Source organism: Anolis carolinensis, chromosome 5, assembly GCF_035594765.1.
Source record: "Anolis carolinensis isolate JA03-04 chromosome 5, rAnoCar3.1.pri, whole genome shotgun sequence".
Classification (NCBI taxonomy): domain Eukaryota; kingdom Metazoa; phylum Chordata; class Lepidosauria; order Squamata; family Dactyloidae; genus Anolis; species Anolis carolinensis.
Window position 1 is genome coordinate 106219401 of NC_085845.1, and position 18493 is coordinate 106237893.

At 36.6% G+C, this 18493-nt stretch overlaps 1 protein-coding gene across 2 annotated transcripts in view; it reads right to left on the reverse strand.

Moving 5' to 3' along the window:
- The window catches only part of bod1l1 (biorientation of chromosomes in cell division 1 like 1), a 64094-nt gene that overhangs the window by 11430 nt on the left and 34171 nt on the right, over nt 1-18493 (reverse strand). For both annotated transcript variants that reach the window (XM_008119082.3, XM_062982097.1), the window contains exons 13-23: nt 17825-17898; nt 17324-17402; nt 17084-17163; nt 16454-16538; nt 14167-14234; nt 12243-12312; nt 12119-12153; nt 10221-10269; nt 7700-7734; nt 686-770; nt 74-269 (exon numbers count right to left, since the gene is read on the reverse strand). In XM_008119082.3, the coding sequence (XP_008117289.2) occupies nt 74-269; nt 686-770; nt 7700-7734; nt 10221-10269; nt 12119-12153; nt 12243-12312; nt 14167-14234; nt 16454-16538; nt 17084-17163; nt 17324-17402; nt 17825-17898 (856 nt within the window). The remainder of the gene's footprint in view (nt 1-73; nt 270-685; nt 771-7699; nt 7735-10220; nt 10270-12118; nt 12154-12242; nt 12313-14166; nt 14235-16453; nt 16539-17083; nt 17164-17323; nt 17403-17824; nt 17899-18493) is intronic.

An 18493-nucleotide genomic window follows, 5' to 3' on the forward strand; every position in this document is an offset into this window, starting at 1 on the left:
AAGATCACCTAAAGAAGGTCTTAGGCAAAGCAAAGCAACTAACCCAAACTTTTTAGCCATAACTAAGCTTTACCTTTGTGCTTCCAATCTTGAAGCTGCCCTAGTTGTGGCTCCTGAATGCATCTCATCAGCATCACTTCCACTGTTATCACCATTATCATTCCTTCCGACACCACTACTCTCCTTCCTTCCATCATGGTCTTTTGTTTCCTCTTGAACAGCAGGTGCTAATTTCAGACGTTTTCTATCTGGCTCAGGTGAATCCATGCCTGCAAAATTTTATTCACACACTCAAATTTCCACCCAGGCCTCCAGAAAGGAAATGAACACTTGTTTTAGAAGTGGAATTTTAAATGGACTCTGTGAGTAGAATAAGTAATTTTCCATTTCCTTGAAGTTTTTATTCATACTTGTTTAAATCTATCCAAACACATTTGCAATAGTTTACATTTTCAGTTCACAGCCAGAATTCTCAGAAAACTCAAGTGGGTTTAGAGAAGCAGCTGGAATATACCAATTCTGACATAAGATTACAGCAATTTGCACATTTTTTTCATAATATTTACTTTAGCCATAACCCAATGATTTTCCCCCAATGAATAAAGATAATAAACTGATTTTGCTATAAGCTAATGTACATCTTGGACAATAAAAAGTTAGGAGAAGCAGAGGTTCTATGTTTTACCAGTTTCCTCTGATGGAATAAGAGGCCGCTTGGGCTTCCTTCCTCTCCGACTCAAAACGACCTCTGTTTTCTCTTCTTCAGTTTCCTAATAGTTAGAAGATTTTTTAAAAAAGCAATGAAGTTGAAAGCATTTAGGGATTCTGTTATTATGAACACTATGGAGTGATAAAGATAAGCATTTCACCCCTGTCCTACTTCATATATGAGGAAACACCCTTAAATCTGTCCAAAGTATGAGCGGTACTAGCATAGGTGGCTTTAAAAAGTACCCAATAATCAGCAAGACCTGAAAAGTCTGTATCCTGATGTCTGTAGCACATATAGGATGCTTATCTGTGGCAAATGTCCTGTGACTGGTTCTCTGTGCAGTCACTAATTCCTTAGGCAGATATACAGCCATTTTTGATGATGAAAATACCATGGATTGGGTTTCTTTCTGTCTGTTTAAGTACCAAATGACAATAGGATGGTCTGGGGAAGTTCCAAGTGAACACATAGCCTCTTGTAAGACTACATGGCTTAGATTTGCAGGTCACAACAGGGACACCAACTTAAGGTGAGGCTGCCAGCATGACAAGCAATAGCCAGAATTAGGCCAGATGCCAGAAGTATTTGGACAGGTTACCTGTAACTGTGTTTCTTCTAATGGCCACCTGTGAAATTATACAAATGGGTTATCCTTCAGTTGTGTAGTGTATCCTTGATACATTTTTGATGGTAACAATGTCCACTCTCCCTATGAGTATCTAAGGATTGTTGCCACCAATCTCCAGTTCTGTAGCTGGCCAAGCAGTAGCCAATGCTACTAGGAAAGGCAAGGCACAAGTGTGGGGGATGGGCAAAATTATTTGGTTTCATAAGTGACCCCTCGAAGAAACACAGCTACAGGTAAGCAATATGTCTTTCGTCTTCATGGTCTCTGTGAATCACACAAATGCTAACTAGCAATGGTAATTAACATTAGGATTTGGGTGTCATGCCACACAAGAGAAATGTACGGTTCTTCCAAAAGCAGTGTCCTTTCAAGATATAGAGTCAATACGGTAATGAGATACAAATGTCAAAGATGTAAACCAGTGGTTCTCAACTTGTGGGTCTCCAGATGTTTCAATTCCCCTTCAACTGTCTGGGATTTCTGGGAGCTGTAGGCCAAAACACCTGGGGACCCACAGGTTGAGAACCACTGGTGTAAACAAAGTGGCAGCTTTTGCACACAACATTCTGAAGGACAGCAGTGGAGACTGATACAGTGGAATGTCCCCAAATAGATTACTTGTGAGTCAATTAGTGGGACACTCTAGTTATGGAAGCCATCCACTTAAGACAATTTCTGAGATGACACTGCTGTTCCAAGTTTCCTTGAAGAGTAATACAGGAATGGCCTAGGTGACTTTCTGTGTGGCTTAGTCTGGTGGATATAGGAGGCAAAAGCCCTCCTAACATCTACGCAGTGGAGCCTTCTTTCCAGATTGGATAAGGGATTTAGAAAGAAGGATAATAAAACAATGTCCTGATTCAAATGGACAGCATGGAAATGTTAAGGCAAAGGATGACTGTTCCAGTGGAAGGTCAGGTATGGATTCTGATGTAGAAGAAAGCATCCTTCAAACTGAAAGTCATGAACCAATCAGCTTTTTGCATGAGAGGCATAACAGAGGAGATGGTCACCACCCAAAACTGACGAGGCTAAATGTATGGATTGAGATCTTGAAGGGTGAGAATGGGGTGCAACCTGTTGTCCTTGTTGACAATGTAGTAGTAAAATAATCTTTTGTGAAACATGCTTAATGGCTCCCTTGGCTAGAAGAGATCAAATTTTGTCATGGAGAACCAAGGATGGGTGGATGGGATGAAAGACACCAACAAGGGGGAGGGAAAAGAACTCTATTGCATAGATCTTGGAATCTGTTTCAGCATAGAAGAGCCCTGTTTGATCAAAGGGAAGCTCTTTATTCACCGTTCTTGCCGACATCAACAACCCTATTTTGCTTGGCTTGGAGCATAAATGCCTGGTAATGGGACCTGGCTTATACAATATGCAATTTCCCAAGCTGCAGGAGACATTTCAAGTGGCCATTTCTGTCAGCACATCATCACATTAAAAAATGGTTGAAGACATTCTCGCTGTAGATGTGTAATGGGCAGAAGTCAGAGAGCCAGAGGTTGGATAATCAAAAGATGAGTTGAGGTCAAATGAAAACAAGCCAAGAGATTGCATTATATAGTAGCTGAAAGAAACAGTCCATGGTTGAAATAGCCAGAAGAACAGTTGTAATCAAACATTTCCATAGAAAGATCAGGAAGGACATACCCCGTTTCCCCGAAAATAAGACAGGGTCTTATATTAATTTTTGCTCCAAAAGATGCACTAGGTCTTATTCTCAGGGGATGTCTTATTTTTCCATGAAGAATAATTCACATTTATTGTTGAACGAAATGAACATTATATCTGTAAAATAGTTGTCATCACAAACCAGCATAACCAGACAAACTGTGAATCCTATCAAGAATTTCTTGTTACTACCATTATTTACATGTACAACAATCTATGGCACCTCTTGCAGTTTAGGTTTCACAAGGTTTCCACACTGATTTCTCTCTATTCTAGTTTCAATGTAGTCATGAATGATGAATATAATAATAATAATAATAATAATAATAATAATAATAATAATAACAACAACAATAATAATAATATATGATAATATAATAGAACTAGCTGTGCCCGGCCACGCGTTGCTGTGGCGAAGTATGGTGGCATGGGAAATAAAGTATTGAGGAATTGGTGGTAGTTAAGGTAAAGGGTAAACATTTTCCCCTGACGTTAAGTCCAGTCATGTCTGATTCTGGGGGTTGGTGCTCATCTCCATTTCTAAGCCGAAGAGCCGGCGTTGTCCGTAGACTCCTCCAAGGTCATGTGGGATGACTGCATGGAGCGGCGTTACCTTCCCACCGGAGCAGTGCCTATTGATGCACTCACATTTGCATGTTTTTGAACTTCTGGGTTGGCAGAAGCTGGGGCTAACAATGGGAGCTCTCTCCACCCCCCCACCCCCCCCAATTCAAACCTACGGCCTTTCGGTCCAGAAGTTCAGCAGCTCAGCGCTTTAACACGCTGCGCCATCAGGGGATATTATTTCCTAAAAGTTGTGAATATACAATATTTCTGATTTTTTTTTGTTTTTTTTGTCTCTTGGAGGCAAGTATGAATGCTGCAATTAGGAAAAATTATTAGGATGTAATGGCCTTGCAGCTTTAAAGCCTGGCTGTTTCCTCTGAGTGATTTTTTTGTTGGGAGGTGTTAGCTGGCCCTGATTGTTTCCTGTCTGGAATTCCCTTGTTTTCAGAGTGGTGTTGTTTGCGATATTTTATGTGCTTCTAATGTCTGTGGCCCTAAGAAAACAGAGGATTTGCCAGTCTTTGATGATGGGAATACTTTGTTGGGAGGTGTTAGCTGGCTCTGATTGTTTCCTGTGTGGAATTCCCCTGTTTTCAGAGTGTTGTTCTTTATTTAGTGTTCTGATTTTAGAGATTGTATTGTTCTGTTTTATTATACCACATTAATTTTTATATATTCTGATTTTAGTGTTTTTGAATACTTGGAGCCAGATTGTATTCATTTTCACGGTTGACCGCAACACAATAACAACAACAATAATAATAATAATAATAATAATGATAGTAATAATAATGACTTTGGTAATACACAGTGCTTCACTGCCTTCTCAGCTTCCTTTCTGGAAGAATCCTTTCTTGGGAGGTGTTAGCTGGCCCTGATTGTTTCCTTTGTGGAATTTCCAATTTCACTGCTTTATTTACTTTCTTTATTTCTTTATTTACTGTCCTGGTTTTAGAGATTATATTACTCTGCATTATTCTATCCCAGAAATTATTTCATATCAAAGTAGAATCTCACTTATCCAACATTCGCTTATACAATGTTCTGGATTATCCAACGCAGTCTGCCTTTTCATAATCAATGTTTTTGTAGTCGGTGTTTTAAATTCATTGTGATATTTTAGTGGTAAATTTGTAAATACAGTACAGTAGAGTCTCACCTATCCAACATAAACGAGCCGGAAGAATGCTAGATAAGCGAATATGTTGGATAATAAGGAGGCATTGAGGAAAAGCCTATTAAATATCAAATTAGGTTATGATTTTACAAATGAAACACCAAAACATCATGTTATACAACAAATTTGACAGAAAAAGTAGTTCAATACGCAGTAATGCTATGTAGTAATTACTGTATTTATGAATTTAACACCAAAATATCACGATATATTGAAAACATTGACTACAAAAATGCGTTGGATAATCCAGAACATTGGATAAGCGAGTGTTGGATAAGTGAGACTCTACTGTAATTACTACATAACATTACTGCGCGTGGAACTACCTTTTCTGTCAAATTTGTTGTATAATATGATGTTTTGGTGCTTAATTTGTATAACGATGACCTAATTTGATGTTTAATCGGCTTTTCCTGAATCCCTTCTTATTATCCAACATATTCACTTATCCTGCTGGCCTGTTTATGTTGGATAAGTGAGCTCTCTACTGTATATTGATAATCTTAAATTATCTGCTTAGAACTGGATTATATGAGGCCCCTTCTTCACAGCTGTATAAACTGCACACTGAAGTGGATTATATGGCAGTGTGGAGTCAAGATAATCCAGTGCAAAACAGATAATATAAGATTATAAATGGGTTATATAGCTGTGTAGAAGGGCCTTGAATCTACACTGCCATATAATCCAGTGCAAATTAGATAATCTGTGGAAGAAGCCTAAGTGAGGCCTAAATCTGCCTGTCCCCTAACTGAATCCTGGCTGTCCTTTGGCTGAATTGGTTGCTAGGCGACCAAGTGGGCAGAGATTAGCCCTCTAAACTGGCAGCAATTGGATAAAAACAATTATTGCTCTCCCTCTAATTAGGACTTTATTTTTCTTTTCTTTTTGTTGTATCAACCCTGAGGCGTGGGTGATGGGTTGTGTTGTCAAATTTCGAGGTTGGGGGGCCTGTACTTTTGTTGTTTTGTGGGTCGTCGTGATGCCATCACTCTTTTATATATATAGATAATAATATAATGATATAAAATATAATGGGATAATATAATAGTAGGATATAATAACAGAATATGATGTAATATAATTATAATGATAATAGAATAGAATAATAGAATAGAATAGAATGGTATACAATATATTAATAGGATAATATAAAATGGAATATAATGATAATAACAGAATATGCTAATAATATAACAATAATATAATAATAGAATAGAATAATAATAGAATATAATAGAATATAATGATATAAAATATATTAATAGGATAATATAAAATGGAATATAATAATAATAATAATAATAACAGAATAATATAATAATAATAGGAAAATATAATAGAATAATAATATAATGATATAATAATAATAGGAAAATATAATATAATGATATAAAATATATTAATAGGATAATATAATGGGATATAGTAATAATAACATAATATGATGATAATAATACGGTAATAGAATAATAGTATAAAATAATACGTTTCATGGCATAGGAATAAGAATGGGAGGAGAATCCCTTTGCCTTTAAGAAGCAGAAGGAGCAGAGTGGAAAAGGTGTTCAAGCCCTCTTCCTTCCCTCACCCTGGCACCAGGAACCAATCAGAAGCCTCTGGGGCGAAGGGAGTGTGGCCAGGACGGAGCCCTGTCTCAGAAGGAAGAAACGGCAGCACAGCGGCAGGGAGGGAAGGTGCTTCGAGCCACGTATATGCACTGGCGGCTGGGGGAGAGGCAGGAGGCAAGCCAAGCCACAGAAAGACAGAAAGCAAGCACTCCAGTGCGTATGAGTGCTATTTCTGCTGCAGTAGACATGCTTCCCAATGGAACTCTGCTGCAGCCTGGAAGGTCCCATTCTTAGTTGCTAGGTCTTACTTTCAGGGGAGGCCTTATATTTGACAATCCCCCCAAACCCCTACTAGGTCTTATTTTTTGGGGAGGTCTTATTTTAGGGGAAACACGGAACGAGTCGAGGTGATATGAGGTTCCCAATTTGCTACTGCTGTGGCAGATCAAAAGGAACTGGGGATCTGGTGGCAACTACTCCTATATTACATTGATTGGAAAAGTGTGTGTGGTAACTGACTAAAATGTATCTCTAGAGTTCTAGAAGGTTCTGGAGGTGCAGCACACAGGCGAGGGGAACCTATTTCTGCAATTCACAGACACAACTAAGAATAATTATTGCATCTTCCTGAATGGCCCTTGTGGTCTTTTCCAACAATATAATTCTATTTTAAAAAAAACAAAAAAAAACAGTGAAGTACTGAAGTTTGTAATGATACAAGTGAATGTGGAGACTTTGCCCTCTGGGGCGGGGTCTTCCTGGAAAAGGATATTATAAAAAATAGAAAACAGCAAAGGAAGGAGAGGAAACCTAAAAGTCAGAGGTAAAAGAACAGAGTATTTTGCCCTAAAACCTGAAGGAAAATGAATGGAGTGGAACTTAGCAACTTAGTGCTTTGTGAATGTACATAAAGGAGAAGGGACAGGGTTACTGCCAAACTATGTAGGTTTTGAAATTGTGTATTGCACTGGCATAGGATATCCAGACAACGTGATTAAAAACCCAGATTACATTTGCTACATCTAATTTTTAGAGGTACCAGTGGCTATGGGTCCCTAGAAGTTTACCAGTGTTAGCAGTATAATGATCATGTGCTCAGGAGCAATATAATATCGATGAACACAAGATGTTATACCAAGAGGGTCTGTCACTTTTCTGTCCTACTTGGAAGCATAAAGACAAGCACTGCAGAAAGACATAACAGATGTTTCTTTCATCCAGTAATCCAATCTGTATAGAAATAATTTTTAGTGGATGCACAGGCAGTGATCCTTAGAATACTGTGTGAAACTAAAAGAACCCACTTACAATAAATATTTTAATTATCACAGCAGAAAGGGCAGAAAGTATTAGTTTCATGTACTTACACTCTGTCTCTGATTTTCCGTTAGTGAATCTTTGCCTACAAAGAAATTCAATGTAAGGAAATGTAAAGAACTCAGATTAAAATTCAGTGTTAAACACAAAGTGTTTAATGTATTTAAAATATTGAAACCTCTAAATTTAAATCTTATCACGGCATACCAAAGCAAAATTTAAGTCCCTTGTAATGAAATATCATCAACCAACCAAATTGAAATTACTAAATCCTTCTTCAAAGCTAGGGATTGTTAATGTTTAATGCTAGTTGTAAATGCTATAAGCTGAAAAAAGGAGTTAAAAGAGGAAAGAGACCAACGTGAAGAGTCAATGTAAACATTTCATTGCTTAAAATGAGAAAATGTCCTTACCCCCCCCCCCCCCCCATTCATTCCAGACATCAATACTTTACTCTGATTCCTTCTTCAGATAAAGGTGTTGTGGCCAAGGCAGCAGAAAGACTGCTTAAGCTGCCACAGTAGGGGGGTCTCCAGGGAAACAGAACATTGCTTTGAGGAAGATCCTCAAATGTGGTGGAAGGGGCAGGAAATCAGAGCCCAGTAATACTCTGTTGTTCATAACAAGTAAAGGGCAGGCAGTTTTCTCCGGAGCGTTCGTCCATTTAGTCATTCTAAGTAATCTTTAAAAAGACACTAAGCCATGAGGAAAGCAGCCTCATGGTTGCGGCTGCTTATTGGTTTTTTATATAGCACCATCATATGCAGATGACACTTTACAGTAAAACAAGCAAAAACTATGGGCCCAGCCAAACATGTACTGTCTAAAATATATGTGTGTACATATACACATACACAGGGGGAAGGAGTAACAAAACTAAACTGCACAATATAAAACCAAAACAAATTGTCCAGATAATAAGCAAATTATGAAGCAAATACATGTCATCAAAATATACAACACTACATAATGATGTCAAAATAAAATCCTGAAACATTTGGAAAATAAAAATGTTTTCAATTGAGATTTAAAAACGAGGTAAGAAGTTCGTAAATGTTCAGGGAGGCAATTCCAAGAGTATGCGACAGCGAATGAGAAAGGACAAAGTCGAGCCAAGGAACAGGAAACCCATGGTTGAGCAAGAAACCTAGAATTCCTAGAGTGCAGCTTTTGAACAGGCCAGTCAACAGTAGTAAGGGCTGAAAGATAAGCTGATGGGACCAGGTTGTGGTGCAGCTTGTTAGTAGCCAGCAGCAATAAATCACCACTGACTGTGAGGTCATTGGTTTGAAGCCTGGGTTGGGGTTAAAGCTCCCGACCGTAACAGCTTAGCTTGTTGTAGACCTAAGCAGCTTGAAGGAAGATGTGTCTGTAAAGTAGAAAATTCTAGGTCCTGCTTAATGCAGGGAGTCTATTTTAACTTATATATGACACCATAAAACTGCCGACGGCATATGAAGAACATGAGGAAGTACTACCATCAAAAGAATTCAGCGTCACAGTGGATGATGAAGTGGCAGCTCCTCCTGTGGCCGGAATCGAGCATACCCTCATGAAGCCAAAAGCTGGAAACATTTTAATAGCCTCTATGTCTGTCTGTGTATGTGATATGTCTGATAATGGCATTAATGTTTGCCATGTATAGATGCACTGCAATCCGCCCTGAGTCCCCTTCAGGGTGAGAAAGGCGGAATATAAATACTGCAAATAAATAAATCAGCCTCTCTTTCAGCTCTTACCTATCTTTCAGCCCTTACCTTTTTCAGCCTTTATTTCTCTTGCAGCAGAATTGAGCGAATAGTTAAAACAATGGTGGAGCAGGTACATTTGGGAAAGTGAATTGATTGGATGAAAACCAAGAAACTAAGGTTCATCCTAGACAAAAGAGATGTACTGATTATAAGAAATGGCTCTTTATAGATAAGTAGTGTTCACTGTTCCAGAAAGTGTACAACCTCTACAGCAATGTTTCGTAACACAGAAGTTGAAGACCCCTCACAATTGGATAGGCTAGCTGGACTTCTGGAAGTGGAAGTGTAACACTATATAGAAACCAGCTTCTTTGTTGAGTACAAATGCACTAAAGGGTACGGCTCATTGTTTGAGGATTCTCTTGGATAAATCACTTTCACAAGGTGCTTTGGAGTATCTTTTAATTTGATACACAGGCTATATGAACTATAGCTAGATTATGCACAGATAACTTTTGATGCTCTGGCAACTCTGTTTGGATTATTTTATCCAGGGCTATCTTCTGAAAAACTTCAAAAATGCAATTGTTCTAAAACAAGGTCTGTTAAAGGAGATTAAACAGATATTTATGTTGCTACTTTGTCATCAATACAACCAGTCATTCTGTTTTTAGCTCCAACTCAATATCTTGTGTTTATTATTTAAAACTATAACTGCCTTGATGGCAGGCTACTTGCTGAAGCATTTTCTAACTATCAGAAATCTCTGAATCAGAAAAAAATGTGTAGAATGTTATATTCAAAGAAAAATGGCTAAGTTGTAGGTGCAATTCCTCACAACATAGTATTTCATCTCCTTTGAAAACAATGGACTCATTACCTTTTGGGGTAGTCTTTTGTTTGCTGTTAGGACCTGAAGTCTTCATTGTCTAATTAAAAACAAAAACAGTAAATGTTTAATATCTATTCAGAAAAACTAAGCACACAAGTGATTCTGAAGGCTTTATTCTCTATTGAACACCATACGGAGGGGGTAAAATGATGATGGGTATTTTAAGTTCTAATCCCCCAGTCATAAACTCACTATCTGCCATATATCAGTTACTATAAACCAGTAGTTCTCAACCTATGAGTCCCCAAGTATTTTGACCTACAATTCCCAGAAATCCCAGGCAGTTAGGAATTGAAGGCTGAAACATCTGGGGACCCACAGATTGAGAACCACTGCTATAAGCTGATCTATAAATGCTATGTATAATATGACGATAACACTGGACTACCTTATATGACGATTCCTTGAAATTATTAAAATAAAATAGTTTGAATTAATCAACACTCTCCATTATTATTCATTCAATTAACAATGTGATTTATATTCTCTCATGTCAATTAAAAGGCCAAATTAATCTTAGGCCATAAAGCTAAATTTAAGAAATTCTGTCATCATTATCTTACTTCCCATAGTAAGATAAAAATACATTTCAATTAAATGTGATCTAATTTTTAATATCCTTTGCTTGATGAAGAAGCCAGTGAAACTTCAAAAACTTGCATGATGAGTTTTGTGTATTTTGGTGAAACAATAAAGATACTGCTCTTTTGTGAATTTGTTTTTATTTGACTATCCCTAATTATATTTTTTCATTCAAACATGCAACTCTATTAAATAATAATTTCAACATCAAGAGATGATTTGCATGTGTTAAGAAATACATCATACTACAGAGTAGTTTGAAAAACTTATTTTCAAGGGAGTCCATTCAAACATTCAGCTGCCAGTTAGCAAGTGATAGCAATATGCTGAGAAAAGAGATATGTATAAGCCAGTTCATTCAGAGTTAATATATTTGTAATGAAATAATTTCCTCCAGACACTTATAGTTTCTTCTATAAGAAAAAGGTATTTAAATTAAGATTATTATTTTTTTACAATAGACCAGGTTGACATAATTGTAACAAGTAGCACATTGATTTGATTTAAGTGTGTTGAATGAGAAAAAGTAAACAATTACAAATTAAGTAAATGTTATAGATTCAGGCAAGAATTTCAGTTATTAAGGTATTTTCATAAGTCAAAAACACACTAAGGTATTTTTAAGGCAGTGGAGACTGATGAAAGCTCTGTAGCAGAGGTAGAAAGAGTATTATGCAGTGAGCTGTGATTTATATCATAGTCTCCACTTATCCATGCAGGTCTCCCTCACACCTCTCCACATCACACAGCCACTGATACAGCCCTCTTATTTTGTCTCCAAATTTGCCTTTTCCCCAAGCAGCCCACATAACCAGTATTTCTGAGAGGAAAGATGTACATCTCTTCTTCAATGCATCTAAAATTAATGTTTCCATACTGGAACAGTGATCTTTTGCCCTTTGTCCACTTGGCTAACAAACTAGAGAATGTGAAAGCTTTTCAGGCTGCCAAGAAAGCTGCTAAAGACTGCTTGCAGTCTAACTTCTGTTCACATATGATGTAAATAATGATGATGTAAAACGGCTGCTCCCTAGACCTGAGGCATTGAAATACTTAAGTGGTTTCTGCAAGTTTTGATTTCTCTAAATTTAACACCTGTGTCCAAAACTTCCCCAAATCATTTGGCAACTGCAAATGAATGTACAAGGGAAAAGAAGTGGAGATCCTTCAAAAGTCAGGGAACTAACTTATGATTGGATTCTGCCAATCTTTGTTATTGCAATGAGGAAAATATAGTGTGGGACACGAAGTCAAACATTCCACAATGTGCATGCATTCAAACAGGACATCCAACTGATCCTTACATTCCCAGGGCTTGTGTCAGCTTCCAATTCTTGGCCTGAAACAAACAAACAAACAAAAAACGAACCTTTGAGTTTTATGAAATGATCAATAATGTTTTTGATAGAGATGCATTATCTTTCTTACCTTCCACTACTTTTATCTCAATGGGATGTTTACGAGGTCTTCCTCTTTTTCGTTTAACTGGTGGATTCACCTAAGTGAATGATGAAAAAATAAAGTTTAAACCACCTATAAAAGGAATTGCACTGAGAAGACAGCCTCTCTTCCTTTCTCCGTCTCACTCGTAAGTTCCACTAGGAAGTTAAGAATATGCTTACCTCTCCCCCACTGAAATGAGAAGTGTGGGTGGACAAAAAAGTCTGCATACTTTTTAGCTTTGATTTAAGGCTACTATTACATCATGTAACAAAATTTGAAAATTTTCCTGGTTTGAAAATGTTATTTCCTGTTTAACTGTGTGGTATTTACTTTGAAAGTAGCTGTTACACTCCAGAAACTTCATTTTTGTGGCTACCGCAAACTATGTTGAATTGGTTGCGACTATAGGAGATATTAATTGAAAAACTATAACAAAATGTGCTGCAGAATGTCCCACAAAAACAAAGTTTTTGCAGTTTAATAAACTGACTGACTTGACTTTGAAGGAATTGGGGGTGGCGACAGCTGACAGGAAGCTCTGGCGTGGACTGGTCCATGAGGTCATGAAGAGTCGGAAGCGAATAAACGAATAAACAACAACAACAAACTTTTTCCATGTTTATATGACAAACCAATTAGGAAATGACATTTATAACCCAGGAACAAAAATTGCGTATTTTCTGATAAACAGCAGTGGGGAGCTGAAGCAAATAATGGGGTAGGGTTTACAGTGGAATTGGTATATAGACAGGTATGGGTGAGCAAACTGGCAATTTGAAAACACTGATGTGAACTCTGTTGCTAAATCTAACTGGAAAATACCCATTAAATTTATGAGACTTATTTATTTACTGGCTTAACATTGTATATTTGAACATTAAGGAAAATTAATCAGAAGAAAACAATCCTACAACTGTTGAGCTAAATGCAGTAGCACTGGATTTCTGTTATGTAAAACTATAGTTATTTGAATGAATACATTTCAAAAAGAATGGAGCTCAGTGAGCCTTCAAGATAGAAAAATATGCAGAATTGGATTACAGTAGAGTCTCACTAATCCAAGCCTCACTTATCCAAGCCTCTGGATAATCCAAGCCATTTTTGTAGTCAATGTTTCCAATATATCGTGATATTTTGGTGCTAAATTCGTAAATACAGTAATTACAACATAACATTACTGCGTATTGAACTACTTTTTCTGTCAAATTTGTTGTATAACATGATGTTTTGGTGCTTAATTTGTAAAATCATAACCTAATTTGATGTTTAATAGGCTTTTCCTTGATCAGTCCTTATAATCCAAGATATTCGCTTATCCAAGCTTCTGCCGGCCCGTTTAGCTTGGATAAGTGAGACTCTACTGTATATGTAAAATAATACTGTATTCAAAGTCAAATTTAGAATTATTAATTTAAAAAAGAGAAGACAGAGTTAATATACTAATTTGAAGTAACATCTCACTTATATTTATTTTAGTGCTATGGGTGTAGTGTTTAGTTTTTCAATGTATTTTGCTTCAATCTTTTATCTTCTGTTAGTTATATAAACACATATACTTATCACTCGCACTGATTGTGTACAGTCTGATTGTAGCTTGGTGTCTAAAATTTATATGTTAAAAAATCAACAACAATTAGAAAAAACAAGCAAATTAAACAAGATTGTACAAGAATGATATTTTTGTCTTCATTTCTTTTGAAAATCTTCAATTAGGGCCAAAATTGCTAAAATTTACACCCATGAGTAGCCCTTGAGATGTGATTTCTAAAGTTATTTGGACAACCTCGTCTGTGTTGTTTTTAATACCCTTACAATATTGTTGAGGTTTTGTTTTACTGATACAATCAGAAGAAGCATGAACAAAAGATCATTTGTGTTATATGAAAGCAGTGAAGACCAGGATACTTGCCTCAGTAGAATTCGTCTTGGACTCCAGATCTGTCTTTCCAAAGCTATCCACTTTGACAGCCTTCTCATCTGCAGGAAAAAAAGTTTGAAAACAAAAAAAAATATCTACCATCATTTTTAAGCAAGTGCATAAAGTGGTCACTTTCTCTGAATTGTATAAACTCAAGTTTTCACTTTCAAGATTCTACGTTTTTTTACTTTTCTGACAATCTTGATAAACATTAATGAATATATTGCAGCTACAGCCTGCTTCAAATTCTATTGTATCTTGATCACAGAGGTCACATCATGAAGTACTTATTTGTTCAGCAATTCAAATTTGAATATTCAGTGAAAAAGCCATGACTGTGCTGCTATAGCATGGCTGCCAGCTAATCGGCAGGGGTGGCACTGAAGTGCATCTACTGACTAAGGGCCATGTCACCAAGATTCCTGATGCATTTCTGATGCATTTCTAGCTGTGTTCAAGGTACACTACCTTGCGTACAGAGTATAATGGAAGGGTACTGCATATTTCCCTTCTGCAAAAGAAAAAGGAAGAAAAGCAAAATTTTTGCTTCCATAGAATTTCAATAGTGTGCTTGCTTTAGAAATAGCAAACAGGGCCCTAAAAATAGTTCAGAGAATGCAGCCCATATGCTGCCTATCTCTTCTAAAGAGTATAATGACAATAAATATTTGTCTTTCTATTAATTCATTAGATTGTGGCCCAGATACCAGGTGAGCTATTCATCAAAAGGCAAGTTCTTTAGAAGAATACATTTGCTGGACAAGAAGGAACACTTTACTTTCTAGGATGCCCACAGTAACTGGCCAAAAGAGAGAGGAGGTGTATCCCATAACACAACTTAAGAACTATCTTTTCCGGTAGGCTTATCCAGTCAATTTTAACTAGTGAATTTTAATCTGCATTTTCACTGTTTATATTTCTTACATGTATTTTAATTGTGTTTTGTTTTATCTTGCTGTTTTAACCATGTTGTATCCTACTTCGAGCCACAAGGAGAGGCAAGAAATAAATACTACTACTACTACTACTACTACTACTACAGTAGAGTCTCACTTATCCAACATAAACGGGCTGGCAGAACGTTGGATAAGCGAATATGTTGGATAATAAGGAGAGATTAAGGAGAATCCTATTAAACATCAAATTAGGTTATAATTTTACAAATTAAGCACCAAAACATCATGTTATACAACAAATTTGACAGAAAAAGTAGTTCAATATGCAGCAATGCTATGTAGTAATTACTGTATTTATGAATTTAGCACCAAAATATCACGATATATTGAAAACATTGACTACAAAAATGCGTTGGATAATCCAGAACGTTGGATAAGTGAGTGTTGGATAAGTGAGACTCTACTGTATTATGCAACTCGCTGAGCCAAGTTTTTCTTCTAAATAATCTGATCTGCTGTGGACAGGGTACCTTGTGCCTGGTTCACTAGCCAAGGAAAGTAAGGTAAAACAACATTTAAGGATGGCAACAAGAGACTTGGGAAACATAGAGATGAAGTCAAGGCTTCGGGTACCAATTTCAGTCTAATTGGAAGAACAGAAATAATGTGCTGCTTCATTCAAGAAGCATCCTAAACTGAAGTATAAGCATTTTCAGGAAACTATTTAAGGCATAGGCTTGTAGGGATAGAGTCCTGCTTTTATGGGCTAATTCAACACAGGAATACTTTCATTTTAGTTTTCTCCTTGCTTTAAAATTATATTTTATTCTTCAGTTATTTAAAAAGTAAAAGGATAAATAAATAAAATAAAATAAATAAACTTTATTTCTACCCCACCACTATCTCCCAAAAGGGACTTGGGACGGCTTACAGGACACTTGTAATGTAACAATACACAAAATACATGAATGCCAAAGGTAAAAACATAATTTACACCATCACTATATAAAACAGTAACACAATAAAATCAATCAGCCCTAAAATAGACATCGACAAAATGGCACCATAATTATGGACATAAAATGAATAGCAACCAACCAGTCATATCAAGGGCTTTTAAAAGAGTCAAGTTTTTAGGTTGGACCGAAAACATTGGAGGGTGGGAGCTAACCTAATTTCCCTAGGGAGGGCATTCTAGAGCTGGGGGGCCACCACTGAGAAAGCCCTCTCCCCCGTCCCCCGTCCCCCACCGAACTTGTGACATTGGTGAGACCGAGAGAAGGGCCAACAAACCCCATAGTTATCAATGGGACATGTACAAAAGAAAATGCTGGTGTGCTACATGTCTTTCTGGAGAATTCAGAATAGTGAACTGACATTACCTTTTTCATTCACACTTTCCAAAGAAGGTTCCTGAGAGTTAGCACCAGCTTCAAGCTTTTCTTCTGAGTCTATGATGGTTGCTTCCTAGAAAAGTATTTAAACAATTGAAATATAGAAAGCTGAAACACTGAGAGAAGGTTGACAGCTACTTTTATAAAACTGTAATCACATACATTTACAAAACAACAAAGAATCCCATGACACCTTCAAGACTAACACATTTGTTATAGCATGAGCTTCTCATGGAAGTGTTATCAAGAATTTCAGTTATATACAGAGTACATATAGGGAGCAGACTGCAGACAATGGGATCAGAAGGAAATGAAATGCACAAAGTACTGACAGAAACAATTTCTTAACCTAACCCACACAGTACTATTTCATTGTTGTTTTTTTAATTTTTGGATTTGCTTTGTTCTGGAATAGAAGAGTCTGAATCTATTCAATTTTTTTTCAAACATAGTTGCCTTTCTTATTGAAAGTGCTCATAGTGACATAGAAAGAATTCCCTCCCCAAATCACATTTTGTCAACAAACATGTAAACAGGAAAAACTGGAAAACAACAGAAAACACCACACTTATGTGCTATTTTAATAAACAACATAGCTGAAAACAGTTTAATAAATACCATATTAATTTTCGCTTTGGTTTCAACATCTGTTGTCTGTTCATCCGTTTCTTCCAGAGTTTGACACACTGGATCATGATCTGCAAAATATTTTTAATGTTTTCCTGAAACATTTTTTTCAGACGGAACAAGTGTGCTAAAATCACACACATAACTTCCTCTGAATCAGATTGGTCTAAAATCCTAACCTATTGAAATTTTATCTACCAGATGAAATAAAGGGCAATTCATGTCAAATACCTGATTCACTGTTTCCTGCAGCAGGACTTTTGGCTGATTCTGGTATAGAGTACTCTTCCTTCTGATTAGATATTTCTAACTGTAGGAGGAGAGGAAAGTGAAGAATGTAAAAATGGCTTTCTGAATCAGATTAAAGTCTAACAAAAACAGCACTGTATTCTGAACAGAAACTAGTCATGGGTTTAAGGGACAATCTGAAACAAGAGCATGAAATTAACAACTTTCCACTGTGGTCTGTTCTTCATTATCTGATCTTCAGAACGATGATAATGCCTCTGAATTAGGAGAGTTCATATAGTATCAATTCTTTGACAATATTATATGAACATCTCTTTTTTAAAAAATGACTATCTGCCTAGAACTTATGGTGTAGCTAAAAGTATCACTTGCTTTTGATTTTTATCCACTGAGTTGAAAATCTGACCTCTGTATCAAGGCAGGAATTTGTTTCAAAATGTATATGCTCTTTCAGTAAAGAAGGCAAAGCAAAGAGATGCAAACCTGTAATGAGTTTTCTTTAGGACCTTTGTCTTCTACTGCTTCTGTTACAACCAAAATATCTGAACAGTCATGCTCTAATACACAAAAGTGGAAAAAAAGGGAAAAAACCTATCAATTTCATGTTAAACATTATTTACTTGTTTTGTACAATGTTCCCTTAATTACAGCTGGATGACTAGGGACCTCAGGACCTTGAGTCAAATCTTATCTTCCTGGAGTTTTACCATGGCCCTACCCACTTCACCGTAAAATCATCATGTGGTTGTACAAGTCTTTACAACTGTCCAAGTTGTTTTATCCAGTGTGGGCAAAGCCATACACTTTGCCACTCAAAAGCATACCTCTTCCTCTCTCATAAGATGTCCCCCGTAGTAGGTGCAGCTGTTGATTTAAGAGAGCTGAAACTTGTTACCACTGCAACATGTTTCTAGATATATGCTATGTGATTGTGTATGTTAATATGTATTTTATAGAAATACATTTTAATATGTATATTTTTAGAATTTTTAACCCACTTTGAGCCATAAGAAGAGGCAGCAAATAATAATAATAATAATAATAATAACCCAGCATTGAGCCATTTGGAATTAAAAGATACACTCAAACCCAAGACTTGGGAGTAGAGGCACACAGGATTTTCTCCCCCACTCCCCACAGAAGTAGTTCATA